We start from the raw sequence: 16198 nt of genomic DNA, 5'->3' as shown, positions 1-16198 counted from the left end.
GAGCTGTGTTCTGTCATTTCATGATATGACATACAGGACTTTGAGGTCAGCAAATAAAATGCTACCAAATGAAAAACCAGACTTTTGAAAAACTGTATTTGTCTTCAGTTTCCCATACATGAGAGGCATTCAGTGTGACTGGTGGAGATGGTCATGTGACTTTTGATGCTACATAATTCAATATTTGGACATTGGGATAAACTATGTTAATTAAGAAACAAATTATGTCTTCAGTGAGACACGTATGAATATAAAACTGCATACTTGGACCAGTGGATGCAACTGACAATAGATCTTAATGACCAGGGCACGAATTCCTCAGTATGACTTATACTGGAGATATTACTAACTGCTAAGCTTTGGTGTATTATCAAAGGGCACCTAAATTAACCCTAAAACTTCTCGTCTCTTTTTTCTAACTATGTATTTGTGTGAACTAACATTTTTTCCCACCTACCCAACCAAATTATAGCACAACATGTTGACCACAGGATCAGATATGTCATTCTAACTGTCTATATTAATTCAGACATTACAGAGATTTCAAATAAGGGGGTGGGAGGGAAGGATGAGTGTGAGTGGAATATACCATATACAAACTGAAACGCAAAGAATAAATTTAATTAAAATAAAATGTGCCAGGCAGTGGTGGTGCTAGTGCCCACTGAGTTTGAGGCCAGCCTGATCTACAGAGTGAGTTCCAGGATATCCAGGGCTACATGGAGAAACCCAAAACAACAACAATAACAAAAAACAACAAAAAAGTAAAACCATGTTTGTCTCACTAATATTTTGAAAAGTTATTTTCACAAAAATCAATTAATACATAGTATTTTCATTATTTAAAGTAGCTATTAATAAACATTAATTTCAATTTCAACATCTTATAAACTTATAAGTTAACATACTTGTAAATTTCTTTTAAGCAAAGATTTTTTTATTTATGTGTAATGGTATGTGGGGAGCATGGATAGGTTAGAAAAGGGTGTTTATTCCTGGAGGTGAAGTTACAGGAGGTAATGAGTTGTCTGATGCTGGGAACTAATCATGTCCTCTTGAAAAACAAGTACTTTTAACCACAGAGCCATCTATCAAGTCCCTGTATCTGTTTCTAATACTGTAGCTATCTGTAGACATAACCTATATAAGAAAAGCTTTTTAGGGTTCTTTTTTGTGCATGTGAATGAGTTCTAAGATTAAAAAAAAATTCTGACAGCCAAATACCACAGATCAAGAGAGAAAAACCTTTTCAGTGGTCAGAGGGTAAATATTTTTAGTTCTGTGTTTTGCAAAGTCGCTGTGGTCACTGTTCAACTTGATCAATATACTTCAAATGCACAGATAACACATACTGTACACATGGTGATACATCAATAAAACTTTATTTATAAAAATGGAACCATATCATACTTGGCTGAGTCTGAATTTCTAAAAGTCAGATCATGTCACTGCACTCAAAATTCTCCAGGGGTCCCTGTGTCATTACAAATCGTTGGGCTTTTGCTGTCCCCTTTGTCAGGAGTCTTCCCTCATTTCTTTTACGTTGGCTCCAATGGCACCCTCTCAGGTGCAGCTTTCCTTACACCCTCCTTAGAAATGCATACCTTGCTAGGTCTGGTAGAACAGGTCTGTGATCCCAGCCACTTGGCAAGCTGAGGCCAGGATTATAACTCAGCGTCTGTTTTGGCTACAGAGTGAGTTTAATGCTAGCTTGGGCAACTGAGTGAGATCCTGTCTCAAAATAAGAAGAAAAAGGGCTCAGACTGTAGCTCAACAATAGACTACTTGTCTACTGTTGGCAGAAGTGTGGCCTTTCCCTGTTCATTTCTACCCATAATAGTAATAATTACATACACACACATATATGAAATCCTTACTTAAATGTTTTTTTCTTTATTTACTGGTGTGTGTGTGTGTGTGTTTCTTGTGCATGTGCAGGCGGAGGTCAGAGGCCAACTTTTGGGCCTTCTGCATGGATTCTGAGGAGTGAACTCAGGTCATCAGGCTTGTGGGGCAAGTGCTTTTACCTACTGGGCTATCTTGCTGGTCTGTTTCACCCATCAACTACTCCCATCACATAGACTGCTACATGGCCTGCAGCTGATGTGCTATGGCACTGGTAGCTGCCCGATGGACACAAGCTCTAGAATCATCTAAATCATTTTGTTCACGATTAATTATTACATACAATGTGGATGGGTAAGCTTGAGTCAATGAAAATAATCAAAGTCAATCTTACCTTTAAGTCGTATTTCCTATATACAGATAAACGGTGGCTGAACACATTCCTCGTAACAATCACGTATATTTCCACTCCGTCCACATTAAGCCGGTACATTCCCAAGAACTGAGGAAGAAGGGTGACCCCGTGACATTCCACGATGTACTGTGCAGGAGAGGTGGGGGAGGGGGAGGGGGAGGGGAAGGAGGGGAGGGGAAGGGGGGAGGGGGAGAGGGAGGGGGAAGAGAGAGGATAAACAGCCATCAGAACATGGTGATCACTGTGAAACATGACCTTTCTACCTGTGGGGCTTATTTGAAGTAGAAATGTCCAATTCCTGGGGCTTTATTTTCAGAAAACAATCACTTTGTGTTGCCCATCCCTCAGATCTGTGTTCTCTCTCTTATATAAATTAGAATATTCAATCTTTTAAACAAGCTTTTTGATTGTTTGTGAATTTCACATCATGCACTCCGATCCCACTCATCTCCCCATCCCTCCACATCTACCCTCTACCCTTGCAACCTCCCCCACAAAAAAATCCCCCAAAATAATAAAAAAGAAAAAAATCTCGCCTTGGAAGCTGTGGTAGAACATTCGATCTTATCACTAAAGAGACATTTTTTTTTAGTAGCCCAACTAATTCATAAGGTCAAAATTGGATACAGAAGCACAAAGCAAGAAAGGAGATTTCTCTTAACTGAAGTGACAGTCCATCTAGGTCCTTGCTCCTCTTCCCCAGAAGCCCTGAGGATGAATGACCTCACCACTTGACCTTGGCGGTGGTGTAGCGGAGGGGAAGGGCGAGGCTGTAGGAAGTCTAGAAGTTTAGGTATTCTGTTTTCATCTGGACTTCAATGGGCATGAAGGGGCCTGCACTACAAACAAGCTGGAGTTCTTTGGCCAGGTGCTGGCTCCCATCAAGTCCCAGGGTTGCAAAGACACAACATGAGTTGGGTCATATGCCAAGAAGCCACAAGAGGGAGCTACTTCCTCTTGGAAGCAGTTATTGATCAACTATGGGTACCACCACGGGGGCCTTTACAATGGGGAAACATTTTATGTCTACGACACAGAGATGAAATCTCCAGGATACATCAACACCACAATTCCAACGTTGTCAGTGCCCTACCCATTGTGCCTACGCCAGCTGCCTGGAAGAATGCTCACTTAACAGTTAAGGGTTATAGCTTGGATTATTTTGGTATGTATGCATGTGCCTGTGTGTCAGCATAGAGAGGCCATGCAGGGCTTTGGGTAGTATTGCCTTGAGACAGGGTTTCTCACTGACTGTCTAGAAACTCACCATCTTGGCTAAGCTTGTTGGCCAGGGAGCTCTCAAGATCTGCGCTCTGTTCCCCGCAGTGCTGGGTTTACAGCACATGCAGCCTTGCTTGGCTTTTTACTGGGCAAGGGGTTTCAAACATAGGTCTTCATATTATCCAAACAAGTGATCTTACCTATGGGGCCAGCTCCCTAACCTCTATTTTGAGTCTTTAAAAAATGCTATACTGTTAGATCTTTTTATTAAAGAATGAAACTTTAACAAAATATTCTAATTGGACTTTTTATTGGTAAACATTATTAATAATTAAGCCTGAGCATGTTTAACTAGCTAAAGAATAAAAAGTTCTCAGTTCTCATTAGAACTGAACAGTGTCTGTTTGGTTTTTGCTATGCAGAGTTCTGACAGATTTCAAAGATGCTTCTGATTCCCTTTTCCTTACAGATAATAATTGAGCTGTATATTTGAATGCAGTCTAATTTTTTTCATTGAGTTTCATCTCAGTTTGTTACTTGAAATCAGATGAGTGGAGCATAATCTGAAGCCAATAAACTGACTTGAGGTTTGCTAATGCACAACAGGTGGTTAATAGTTCTTGGCTGAAAAAGAAATTTCCCACAGTGAGTTAAGGGATTAAAAACCTTGTTGTTTGCCAGTGCTGGAAGGTGGATGAGTGGGTCTTAACACAGTCTGGGGGCATCTGTACTTCGTGAGGTAGGACGGGAATGGGCTTATGAGCCAGGAAGACGAAGCATAAATTCTTGGGTAGCTACTTTTATGCAGTGGGATTTGGGGTAAGTTAACTAAACCACTTAAGTTTTGGGTTTCATGTTCCAGAAAGCTGAGTACCCAAACGCCCACCTAGAATGCAGTTGTGAGGATGGCAAGAGAAAGCATGTCAAAAGACTCCATGCCATTATCTTACTGAACCCACCCTTTCTCAAGTATTGATTATGGTGATGCTAGCTTTCACTCCAAACCTTGGTAAGAAACTGTAATATCACACCTATCTGCCTCACGTTCCAAACTTCTCACAGCCATGTCTTAGGGTCTCATCTGGGGGTCATTCTATGGCAGGTATTATTTTGCATACATGGAAGGTTATTAGAGGCCGCAAGGGCATTGGCTCATTAACTCCTCCACTCACATTGTCCTTAAAAAAAGACTGTGTCAGGGATGGGGCTGTAGCTCTGGAATAGAGCACTTGCCACATATGCTTAAAGACAAAGGTTCAATCACCAGTGCTGCAAAAAAACAAGGCTTGCCGAGATGAAACTCTCTGCAGAGCCACAGAGAGCCTGGCTCACAGAGGAACTACCCATAGTCACACTGAATCACGCTAAAGAAACTGAGTGGTATACAGGAAATCAACAAACTTTTGGTTTTTGCTGGGCGGTGGTGGCGCACGCCTTTAATCCCAGCACTCGGGAGGCAGAGGCAGGCAGATCTCTGTGAGTTCGAGGCTGGGCTGGACCGATAGCCTCCAAGACAATACAGAGAAACCCTGTCTTGTAAAACCAAAAAAAAAAAAATTTTTGTTTTTGAAAATATGTCCACAGGTTACACACTACAACTTCCCTGTCTCCAAGACTAGATAACATGGCAAAACAACCAACTCTGATGAATTCTGTCAACAAGTATCACATGTACTTGTTCTCAAAGGTTCAGCTCCCCCACGGGGCTCTGAGAAGAACACTTTGGAAAACACAGATTAAATGAACACCACTCCTAAGTGTGTAAACAAAGTGCAAAATCACAAATCACATCAAAGCCCATCTTTTCCATGTCAGTGCCTCCAAACTGCATCTGATACTAAGAGTCTAGGAAGACCTTACAGATGAGGAATTGTGCAGGGGAGAAAACTCTACCCGCTGGCTGGGGTTCTGGACGGGGACCTGGGGCAGTGTTCCAGCTGCTGAGTGCTGGTGCAGAAGCAAGGCGTTCCTTAGGCCCCTCACCATAGACCAGGCAACTCTGCACACAAACTTTTCAAAGTTTTTATTCATAGATTTATTTTTATTTTATGCATATGAGGGCCTTGCCTGGTGCCCTCAGGGGTCAGGAGAGGGTGTTGGATCCCCTGGAACTGGAGTTAATGATGGTTGTGGGCCACGATGTGGGTGCTGGGAGTAGAACGTAGGTTCTTTGCAAGAACGAGTGCTCTTAACTGCTGAGACATCTTTCCTTCCTTCTGCGCACAAAAGGACAGAAGTTTCTAGGAGCAGTGGTTCTCAACCTTCCTGATGCTTTGACCCTTTAATACAGTTCCTCATGTTGTGACCCCCCCAACCACAAAATTATTTTGTTATGACTCCATAACTGCCATTTTCTACTGCTTTGAGTCATAATGTAAATATCTGATATGTGAAAGGGTTGTTCAACACCTCAAAGTGGTCCTGACCCTCAGGTTGAGAACCACTGTTCTAGAGGCAACCCTTGAACCAGAGATGGTGAACCAATGCCTCCAGTTCCCACTAGAATACTACATGACCCAGTCACATGCTGTGTGACCTTGGATGAAATGCTCAACGTCTGTGACCCCTTGCATTTGGAAAACAAAAACATTTTCAGGGGACAAAATGACCCAACGACAGGGTTTTTAAGAGATTGAAATAGTGCAGAAGGAGTGTTTGTTATCTGGATCTTTTCTGTTCCCCTCAAATCTTAACCCCCAACCTTTACTCTCAATATTCATTTATAAACATGTCTACTGGGCATCTGTTACATGCCACGCACTGTGTGTGACAGTATAACATGTAACAGAGAGACCTGGACTCTGTCCTTATACAAGTCATCCTACAGCAGGTGCCACTGGAGGGAACGACCCCCGCTTCCTGTTGTCACATCCTCAGGTAGTCTCCAGTTGGTTCCACTGCCGGCTTCTTACTATGGCACAGAGGTGAGGGTCAGGCTCCTTCCAACACCTCCCTCCATTTGGCCCAGGATCTACCTTGAGTTCTCAGGCACCACTGTCTCCCCTCAGTTCAGGATTCCATGACCCCTGGTAATACCTACAGAACGTTTAAGTGGACTGCAGATTCCTTCACAAAACTGAGCGAAGACCCAAACACTCCCTCTACCCACAGGCACCAATGGAAGCTAATTGGGTGTCCCTCACTAGTTATTTAGTGGTCGTGAGGGATTGATTAACTGTCCATATTTTTGCTAGAGTGGGAGGACCTACATTTCAGAGAAGCAAATTGAAGCATTTAGAGAGAAACACTACAGATGTGTTTGTTTACTTTCAAATAATTCAGGGAAACCTCAAAATGTTGTAACCATTGGTATTGATGGGAAAGTCCTGTGTATGTGTCAATAAAGCACGTTGGGAAGCAAGATAGGTGGGACTAGGAGTTGAGGAGGATTCTGGGAAAGAGAGACTGTTGGGGAAGTCCTGTTATTTGCCTGTTATTTGTCAATAAAGTACTGTTGAGCCTATAGGGAATCTAGATGGGAGGGACTAGGAGTCCAGGAGAACTCTGGGAAGGAGAAACACAAGAGAGCTCGAGATGTAACGGCCATGGGGTAGGAAGCCCGGAATGTCTCCGGTAAGAGAAATACATAGATTGACAATTATGGGGTAATTACTTAAGTCAGAGCTAGCCAGGAAGAAACAAGCAAGGCCAACAGCTTCATAATTAATACAGCACCTTGTGTGTTATTTGGGGTTGTCAGGAGCGGGATTGAATTTCCAGGCAAAATAACAAAAGATTTAAAGGAATTTTAGAAACAGAAGAACGGAGAGAAGCACAGATTTTTGGTAGCAGCATTTTCTCAGGTGGGCTCTGTTTTGTTATCAACAAGCCGAGATTCACGTGGCTCGCTTACCGGAGTCTTCCTGACTCGGCATAAAAAGAAAAAAAAAACCCAAAAAACAGCAAGGTTGTTTTAAGAGACTCTGCTAAGGATTGAAAGGCGTGTACATACAGCTGGAAGTGGCAGCTTTTGCTGGATGTCAGCATGGACTGAGGTGGTAAGCTGGAATCACGCTTACGCCTGCCATCTTGGAAACAGCGGCGGTCTTACAGATAAGACACGTGGCCAGAAAAACGTAAAGATTTACAGTAAAGTCAGACTTGGATGGACAAAACCTCTAAAGGTTTACAGGGTGTTTAAAAATATACGTGAGACTGAGAGAGAAAATGAAACGGCAAAGTGGTATATAAATACAAAAGCCGGCGTTTTGGTGGCGCACACTGGTAGGATTTACTCCAGAGGCAGAGGCAGGCAGATTTCCAAAGAGAAACCCTGTCTCAAAGAAAAATAAATAAAAGTAAACTAAATAAACTAATAATAGATAAATAAATAAGCCACGTAAAGATGGAAAATACACAGAGAGTCTGGATACCATATGCTATTGTGTTTTTCAGTTTTATAATTGCTCAGGAAGGAACAGCTACTAAAGTACACTTGATTATAAATGCTGCTGAATTAATCCAACTTCTATCTTTTAAAAATGCCTTGACTTCAAAATTTAAGTATAAGAATATGTTACTCGGAAAAGGAGTTTTAGTTTATGTTTCCACAGAAAATGAAAAGCTGAGGATTCCTTCCAGGCTTCTGTGGTTTGATGAACCAAGACCCCCGGAAGCAGTGGGCCAGGCGTTTCAACAATTGAGACAGCTAAGATGATGGAGCTTTACAGACCATGAAAATAAGGACTTATACAGGTTTCTGAGTTTTGTCATGATCCCCATGGTGTGAACAGCGCCCCCTTCCAGCAGGAAGCAGTTTGGAATGAGCGACGTCCTGATTCCCATCTTGTTTATAAGTCTTTGTTTTCATTTAAATGGGATTGTTTATAATTGGTTAATGATCATAGCCAATCTCTTTTTAATGGTAAAAAGGGGAATTATGGTATGGGTATTGTTTTTCATTTATTGAGACAAATTCAAGGTCAATTTTGTGATGTGTATATTTCTCCTCTTGATTAAGTATTATGCTTATACTGATCTTTTAAAAAGTAATGCATAATTAAATACAGGCTATAGATAGTTACTTATAAGAGTCAGATCTTATTGTTAGGTAAGTTAGGTTTTCTAGATATATAGAGATGTATTTGAGATAGATATACAGTCTTCAAACCTTTTAAAGACCTTCAGAAAATGGCATTTAAAATGGTTTAGGGTTTTCTTGACAATGAGAAATGTCTGCTCCTGGCAGCACCAATTATGTCTGAGAGGAAGATGGGCATCGAAGAAACTTGTTATGGAGTTTGCTTTCAACATGGCAAGATTAGCCATTTGGGCAAGAAACTGCTCTTGCCTAGACTGTTTGTCTGTTGCTGTATAAACTGGACATGCAGGACCCACAGGAAAGTGACTGCTGAACTCAGTCTTACAGGGTTCCTGCTTCATGAAAGAGTCTAAGAGACTTTCTACAGGACAAAGAAAAATGACTGACAGACTGCCAGCGCAGATGGACAGTTTGAAATTTCCTGCTTTGCTGAGAAGTGTTCCAGACACATTGTGGCCTATGGGCTGAAGATGGATGCCCCAACGTTACAGAGGAACTTCGGGTGACTGTCCAGGCAGTAAGATACCTCTGTCAATCCTAGTGTTTATATATTATCCTTCCGTGGTCTTTGATGGAGTTGAAGACAGATAGTTATAATTATAGTTTTCCTTAGTTATGATAAAAGATAAGCTACATATAGAACTTTAGACTCACAAGGATGGGATGGATGATATTTCCTTTAAATCCTTGCTAAATGTTGACAAAATATTGTAACTGTGTTCTTACTTGATAACTGTTCTGTTATATATGATTTGACTATGTTAAAGTTAAGACCTTTCTTTTTGTTTAAACAGAAAAGAGGAGATGTTGGGGGAAGTCCTGTGCATTTGTCAATAAAGTACTGTTGAGCCTATAGGGAATCTAGATGGGAGGGACTAGGAGTCCAGGAGAACTCTGAGAAGGAGAAACACAAGAGAGTTCGAGATGTAACGGCCATGGGGTAGGAAGCCCGGAATGTCTCCGGTAAGAGAAATACATAGATTGACAATTATGGGGTAATTACTTTAGTCAGAGCTAGCCAGGAAGAAACAAGCAAGGCCAACAGCTTCATAATTAATACAGCGTCTTGTGTGTTATTTGGGGACTACAACGCAGCAGAGCCCAGGCGACTGGCGGGTGATAAACCAAAGCGGCTAGCAAGGAAAGCTTCTCTTTACAGAGAGACACAGCAGAAACAAGGTAGCCGCCAGAGAAGTAAGATGTCCGTACCATTTTCTCCGGTAAGAGAAATACTTAGATTATAACATAGCCTCCTGTGTGTTATTTGGGAACTGCAGGTGTGGCAGAGCCCAAGCGGCTGGCGGGGGAGAAACCAAAGTGGCTGGCGGAAGAAAACTACACGCTACAGGGTATGTTATAAATTTCCTTCATGTTTGAAAATTCTTATAACAGAAAGTGAAAATGGGAGTCTGAGGACATGGCTTAGTGGGTAAGAGCCCTTGCTGTGCACACATGAGGGGCAGAGTTTGACTCCTCAGAATCCATGTTAGAACAGGGTGCTGTAGTGCACGAGTCTGTTCAGGTTCCTCTATAGGTGAGGCAGGGATAGGAGAATCCTTGGATGTGTGAGGGCCAGACAGTCTTGTACAGGCTGTGAAAGAATAACAGGGATCCTGCCTCCCACATGGAGGAGGGCAAGGACTCAGAGCCCAGACCTTCCCTGACCTCCACACGTGCTCTGTGGAGCAGGCATACCTACATTCACATGTATGGGCATGCTTAAGCCCCCCCCCACCTTGTGCTCAGATGAAGAAAGTGAAATGGAGCCAGGCCTGTATTTGATTCATATCCTTTTTCACCCATGACCTCCTGACCAACTTCCTGACAGACTGCATTTGTTTTATGGCTTTTCCTTGTCTTCCATTCATTCTGGAACTTCTTTTCCCCATGAATTTTGCCCCCTACCTCTTCAGGGCATCTGCCCTCATTAAGAGCACCAATGGCTCACCGGTCAGTAAATGTGACAGATGCTTCTCAGGCTGCCCACTGAGCACGTGACCTTCTCAAGGTCTTTACTGCCTGATCTCCACTTGGCTTCTGAGGTACCTATTTGGTTTTTCTCTCTTGGTTCTCTCCTTTCTTAACTTGTTGCCCAATTCTTCCATGAGCATGTGCCCAGTATATGTGGGGTTTGCCCAGAGCCTTGACCAGTTTGTAGGAACCTTATCTCACCCTCTATTTTCATTCTCTGCATCCTAAAAGGTCAACAATTATCTTTTGAGTTTTATTTACATAGGACTCAACTCAGTGTAGTATATTTTGACAATGTATGCTCCATGAAGGGACCACTGCTTCTATTTTGCTCATTATCAAATCCCCAACACTTGTCCATAGCATGTAAAGATCATTTAATAAGTAAATATATTAAACAAATTCAAAAAATAACTCAAGGAGCTGGTGAGATAGCTCAGTGGTTAAGACTGTTGGCTGCTCATCCAGGGGACCTAAGTTTGATTCCCAGCACCCATGCAGCATCTCACAATTATCTGTAACTGCAGCCCCAGGGTTTAAGATCTCTTTTGGCTCTGTGGATACCAGGCATGCACAGGGTACAAAGACAGACATGCAGGTAAAATACCCATATACTTACATTTTTGGCTGTGAGCCTAGCCTTTAACGGCTGAGCTATCCCTCCAGCCCACCCATATACTTATAAAACAAGAAAGAAAGAAAATGACTGAAGGTACACCTTACAAATACTCGGCAATGTACACCCCCTCACTGCTTTGTTCACAATTGTATTAGGACTCTCAGCTCTCAGAATTAGAAATCTGAATGTTCTGGATTTTGAAAGCAGAAAGAAAAGGTACGATTTGGTTTTCGATGAAGGGGAAGGCCCAAGCGTTCTCATGATGTCATAATAAAAGAAACACATCACACAAGGAAAAGGAATGTATGTGTCTGTTGTAGAATCTTTTTTTAACCAGGCTAAGATGGGATTAGTTTGCTTATGTTGCAGGATATTATTTTAACTATGTAAAGGTGTGTTGCATATGTTTAATGATGTAAAGATGTGTCACATTTGTGTATGCTGCGTTTGTTTAACGATGTGTTGCTGTGCCTGCTTAAGGCACCTGACTGGTCTAATAAAAAGTTGAATGGCCAATAGCTGGGCAGTAGAGGGATAGGCAGGGCAGGTGGGCAGAGAGAGTGAGGAGGAGGGGAATCCAGGCTCCAGAGGAGGGAAGACAGATGAGGGAAAAGGGAGCCAGCCAGACACGGAAGAAGCAGCGAAATTAGGACCTACAGAATGGAAGAAAGCAAACAGCCCTGAGGCAAAATGCAGATAAGGAGAAATGGTTAAAATAGGGTACCGGAGCTGGTGGGGCAAGCATAGATAAGGCCTGGCATTCATAACTAATAATAAGTCTCCCAGTCATGATTTGGGGGCTGGTGGTCCAAGGAAGCCTGCTACATGTGTCAGCCATAGAAAGATAAGTGTCTCAGTTTCACCTCCAGTTGCTGTGATAAACACTGTGACAGGAGTAACGTGAGGAAGAAAAGGTTTAGTTGGCTCACAATTCCAGTTACAGTCCATCACTGCAGGGAAGTCAACACAGCAGGGGCAGGAAGAGACCGCTCACGTCACACCCAGTCTAAAGCAGAACACTGAATGAATGGATGCAGGCATGCTGGCCCTCGACTGCCTTTTTCCACTTCACAATTCAGGATGCCCTACTCAGGGAATGGTGTCACCCACACTGCGTGAGTTGTCTTACTAATTAGGCACCCCCACAGACATGCCCCTGGAAGCATCTAGACAGTGCCTTATTGAGATGGCATTCCCAGGTGATCCTAGACTGTCAAGTTGACAATGGAAACAAACCATAGCAGAGGCATCACAAAGCAACTCTATGAGAACAGCTGTCACATGGTTAATCCAGGGGGTGACTGTTAAGGGCTACAGTTTACATGGTATAGCAGTGGCTGAGGAAAACCTTCCACTATTCTCTCACTCTACACATATTAGGTATCCCGTGAAGGTTACGAGAGCAAGGAAAGGCAGCGGAGTGACAGTCCTACAGATACAAATGTGTCACCAAATACAAGTCAGTAATGATATTTGATGACTTGTACAGAATTCACACTGGAAATTCTCCCAACTTCCCCAATTATGTCTGAACTTACAAAGATGGCAAATGGTGACCTTCTGAGTCACAGGATGGTGTGGGGGAATCCCCAGGTGCCTCCTCCTCCTCTCCGTCCTTGCTATTTTCACAGACTAGGAAGGAAACTTTGGTCCTCCACAGGAACTAGGGAGAAACCTGGTGCTTTTGAGCTGCCCTGTGCGGGCTGGGGGTGGTGGTGCACAGGTTTAATCTCAGGACTAGAAAGGCTGATGCAAGATTCAGAGCTAGTCTGGGCTACACAGTGAGTCCCTTCCCCACAGAAAAACAATGTTCTGTGCTGAAGAATGTGAGTATAAGGACAAAGGATCGCAGATCACTGAGGAACAAAACACACAGGGTGAGAAGGCTTAGGAGGGAAGGAATAAGGGAGGGAAAGCAAGGAGGGAGGACCTCCAGAAGAACCAGGGGGCTCCCCAAAACACTCTCAGAGAAACTGCTGTGCATAGACACAGTATTTTATCATGTGTGTGCATGCATGTGTGCCCGAGTGTATGCGTGTGTGTGTGTGTGTGTGTGTGTGTGTGTGTGTGTGTGTGTGTGTGTGTGATGGGTATATGCATGCCATGTCATGTATGTGGAGGTCAGAGATCACCCTTGGGTGCTAGGCCCCTCCTTCCATCTTGAGGCAGGGTTCTTGTTCCCCATGGGGCACCAGGCTAGCTGGCCCTTGAGCTCCTGAGGATGATCCTCCCATCTCCCCTCTCCACCTTGCCAGGATTACTGACAAGTGCTTTCCCATCTGCCTTTTCGTGGGTTCCAGGGATCCCAGCCTCAAGCTTTCACAGCAAGCACTTTGTCCACCGAGACATCCTGCTAGTCCAGGAATACATCTTAAATGCATGATGGGAGTTCCCTGCCGCTAGGAATCTCTGTAAGATAATTTCCAATGCTGCATATGTGTATAAGGTAAGGCATTGTTTTTTACAGACATAAAATACAGAGAGGGAGGACTGATGATCAAAGGGATTAAGACTGGGCTGGTTTAACCCCCAGAAACAGCTGACCAGACAAAGGTTAACTCTTGAATCCCAGGCATTAGCCTGGGAAGCCAGCATGAGACTGATCAAGACCCCCTGAATCTGGGTGTCAGTGAAGAGGCCTAGGGAATCTATTGAGCCTTGGGCAGCAGATCAGTACCCATCCCAAGTATACACACGGACTTTGGACTCCCATAGAACAATGTGAGGTGCACTCTCACCCTGAACTCTTGGGGAAGGGTCTAGGCCCTGCCCTATATGAAATGACACACTATGCACACCCCCATGGAGGGCCTCACCCTCCCTGGGGGAATGAGGGGATAACGGGGGGGGGGAGGGGGAGGGCACGGGAGGAAGGGAGGGAATGGGAGAGGGACCTGGAACTGACTTGTGAAGCAACCTTGATTCTTATCTAAATTTAAACTGGAAAATAAAATTTAAAAAAATGAAAAAAAATTTTACTGCTGCATTCTGCTACTTTTAGGCCACAACTTTGAGAGCTTCCCTTTTAAAATGTACCAGCATACCACAATGCTATGATTTTTTTCTTGAATATCTATTGTTTGGTGCCCTTTAAAAAAAAGTCAAAACATCTTTAGCATTGACTCATTTCTTACCACTGCTGACAAGCACACGGCAATCAGAGGAATCTTTGCTCTCTCCCTTCTCCATGCTTAGCTTCCAGATTGCAAGGCTAGGAAAGTCATCAGGCACGGTCGTATATACCTGTAATCCCAACCCTGGGAGGTGGAACCATGGTGACCCTGAGTTTGAGGTTAGCATGGGCTATATCCTGAGGTCCTGACTCAGGAAAAAAGAAGAGGAACAGTAGCTATTTAACCCTCAGAGCTATGTCTTTAAGCTGCTGGTACAAATATTTACTTTGTTTTCAAGCACTGGAATTTATGGATGGGCAACCCTCCCAACTGGCCAAAGGGCACAATTCACCTAGGTGTTCCTACTGTCGCACTGATGTGTCTACCAGTTTATCAAACCAACAGGTGCAGAGCCCTCACATAGCCTGGGAGATGTCTTTCAAGACGGCAAAAGTCTCACGACTCCTGTCCTGGGACCCTCTGAGGTCCCAAGGGAGAGTCACCTGCAAACTTATCAAGGTTTACAGCAGCTGGTTATCTGCCATGACTCAGAGATTCACAGAATGTGAATTTACTCTCCCAAGCAGGCCTCGGGCCATCTACACAAAGGTTGAGCTGCCCCATGTGCTGCTGGAAGCCAGCGTTCTCCTGGAGGCACTGCTTTCTGGGACCCAATGCTGACCATTGTTTCACACTGCTGGGTTCTCAGTGTCACCAATCTCTTCAGGAACATCAAAACTGCCCTATCTGGCCCCTGAATGCACCCATGACCTGGTGTTCATGGGTACAGATGCCCAATACTGGCTCCCAAATTTTAACAAGTGAACTCGTTATCTTGGATAGCTAATTTGATCACTGTTATTCTTGGGGTCCGATTCCATATTCTCAATAGGAAATCATGGAATTAGCTAAGCTTACATTAAAATTATTTTTATTAAGCACTGTTTACCTATACCATGTTACCTAGTTGCATTATATACTATGTCATGGCTTCTGTTTCATTCCTAGATTTTCCTCAGAAACTTTTTTTTAACATGCAACCAGTATGTTTGGCTATGACTTGTGTTTCTAATAAAAGCAACGACTGCTGTGTCCTTCTTTCTGCTCAAAAGTATATGTGTATGTGACGCCACAGCATCATCAGTAGAGACATATTTCCTCTTATTTCTCAGAATTAACTATAGGCTTATTAGAACTGCAATGCATTGAAGAAATGATGTCTGGAAGCAGACTCATAAATACATGGATGTCATAGCCTCAAGATCACAGCTCCCCTCGCTCTTGGGCTGAATAATAAGGATTATGAATTCCTTATCTGCTGCTCTTTTCATACAAAGTGAGCATCATTCAAAGATCCACAGCCTCCGGAAGGTTCCAGCAGAGAGGGCTCTAAGTGATGTGTGAACTGGGTTTCAAAATTGCTGTTCTCATCAGTTCACTATTGAACTGAGAGTTTCACATAACATCAAATTAACACTGCATTGTAAAGTCTTGTTTCACTAAGTGTTTTTGAAGATTAAATTATCTGTAATCCTTACTGTGCCTGTGGCTACGGGTTTTTTTAAGGATTTATTTTTATTTAGGTGTATGTGGATTTGTCTGTTTTAACAGAAGTCATCCGTGTGTGCGCCTTCCGAAGATGGAAAGTGTCAGATACCCTGGAGCTGAAGTTACTGGCCTTGTGACCTGCCAGACATGGGCTCTGGGATCCAAACTCAGGTCCTCAGGAAGAGCAGGAAGCCCTCTTAATCAGTGAGCTGCCACCACACACACACACACACACACACACACACACACACACACACACACACACACACACACACACACCCCAGAGGGCTGAGAAGGAAGAAGAGGAGGGGAAGGAGAGAGGGAGGGATCGAGAGACTTTTAGAATAAACAACTAAATAAATAAGTTTCCTTGAGTTCCTGGCTTGGGACAACAGTCTATCCATTAATACAATTTATTTTGGTTT

At 43.3% G+C, this 16198-nt stretch overlaps 1 protein-coding gene and 1 long non-coding RNA gene across 5 annotated transcripts in view; one reads left to right on the top strand and one right to left on the bottom strand.

The window, feature by feature from the left end:
• Pip4k2a (phosphatidylinositol-5-phosphate 4-kinase type 2 alpha) overlaps positions 1-16198 on the bottom strand; it is a 159539-nt gene that overhangs the window by 26787 nt on the left and 116554 nt on the right. For both annotated transcript variants that reach the window (XM_040755420.1, XM_040755419.1), the window contains one exon: positions 2240-2386. In XM_040755420.1, coding sequence (XP_040611354.1) covers positions 2240-2386 — 147 coding nt within the window. The remainder of the gene's footprint in view (positions 1-2239; positions 2387-16198) is intronic.
• LOC121143502 lies at positions 9790-16019 on the top strand. Of its 3 annotated transcripts, none has more exons than XR_005880714.1 (3): positions 9790-9871; positions 13413-13558; positions 15837-16019. It is a non-coding gene; the product is annotated as an uncharacterized LOC121143502 (long non-coding RNA). The 3 variants fall into 3 exon arrangements; XR_005880716.1 differs by lacking the exon at positions 15837-16019 and adding an exon at positions 14813-15043; XR_005880715.1 differs by lacking the exon at positions 15837-16019 and adding an exon at positions 14810-14911.

The sequence above is a fragment of the Mesocricetus auratus genome, unplaced genomic scaffold (assembly GCF_017639785.1).
Source record: "Mesocricetus auratus isolate SY011 unplaced genomic scaffold, BCM_Maur_2.0 Super-Scaffold_100013, whole genome shotgun sequence".
In the NCBI taxonomy this organism is placed as follows: Eukaryota; Metazoa; Chordata; class Mammalia; order Rodentia; family Cricetidae; genus Mesocricetus; species Mesocricetus auratus.
Note: the sequence above shows the minus strand (reverse complement) of the source record. Positions and strands in the feature narration are given on the sequence as shown.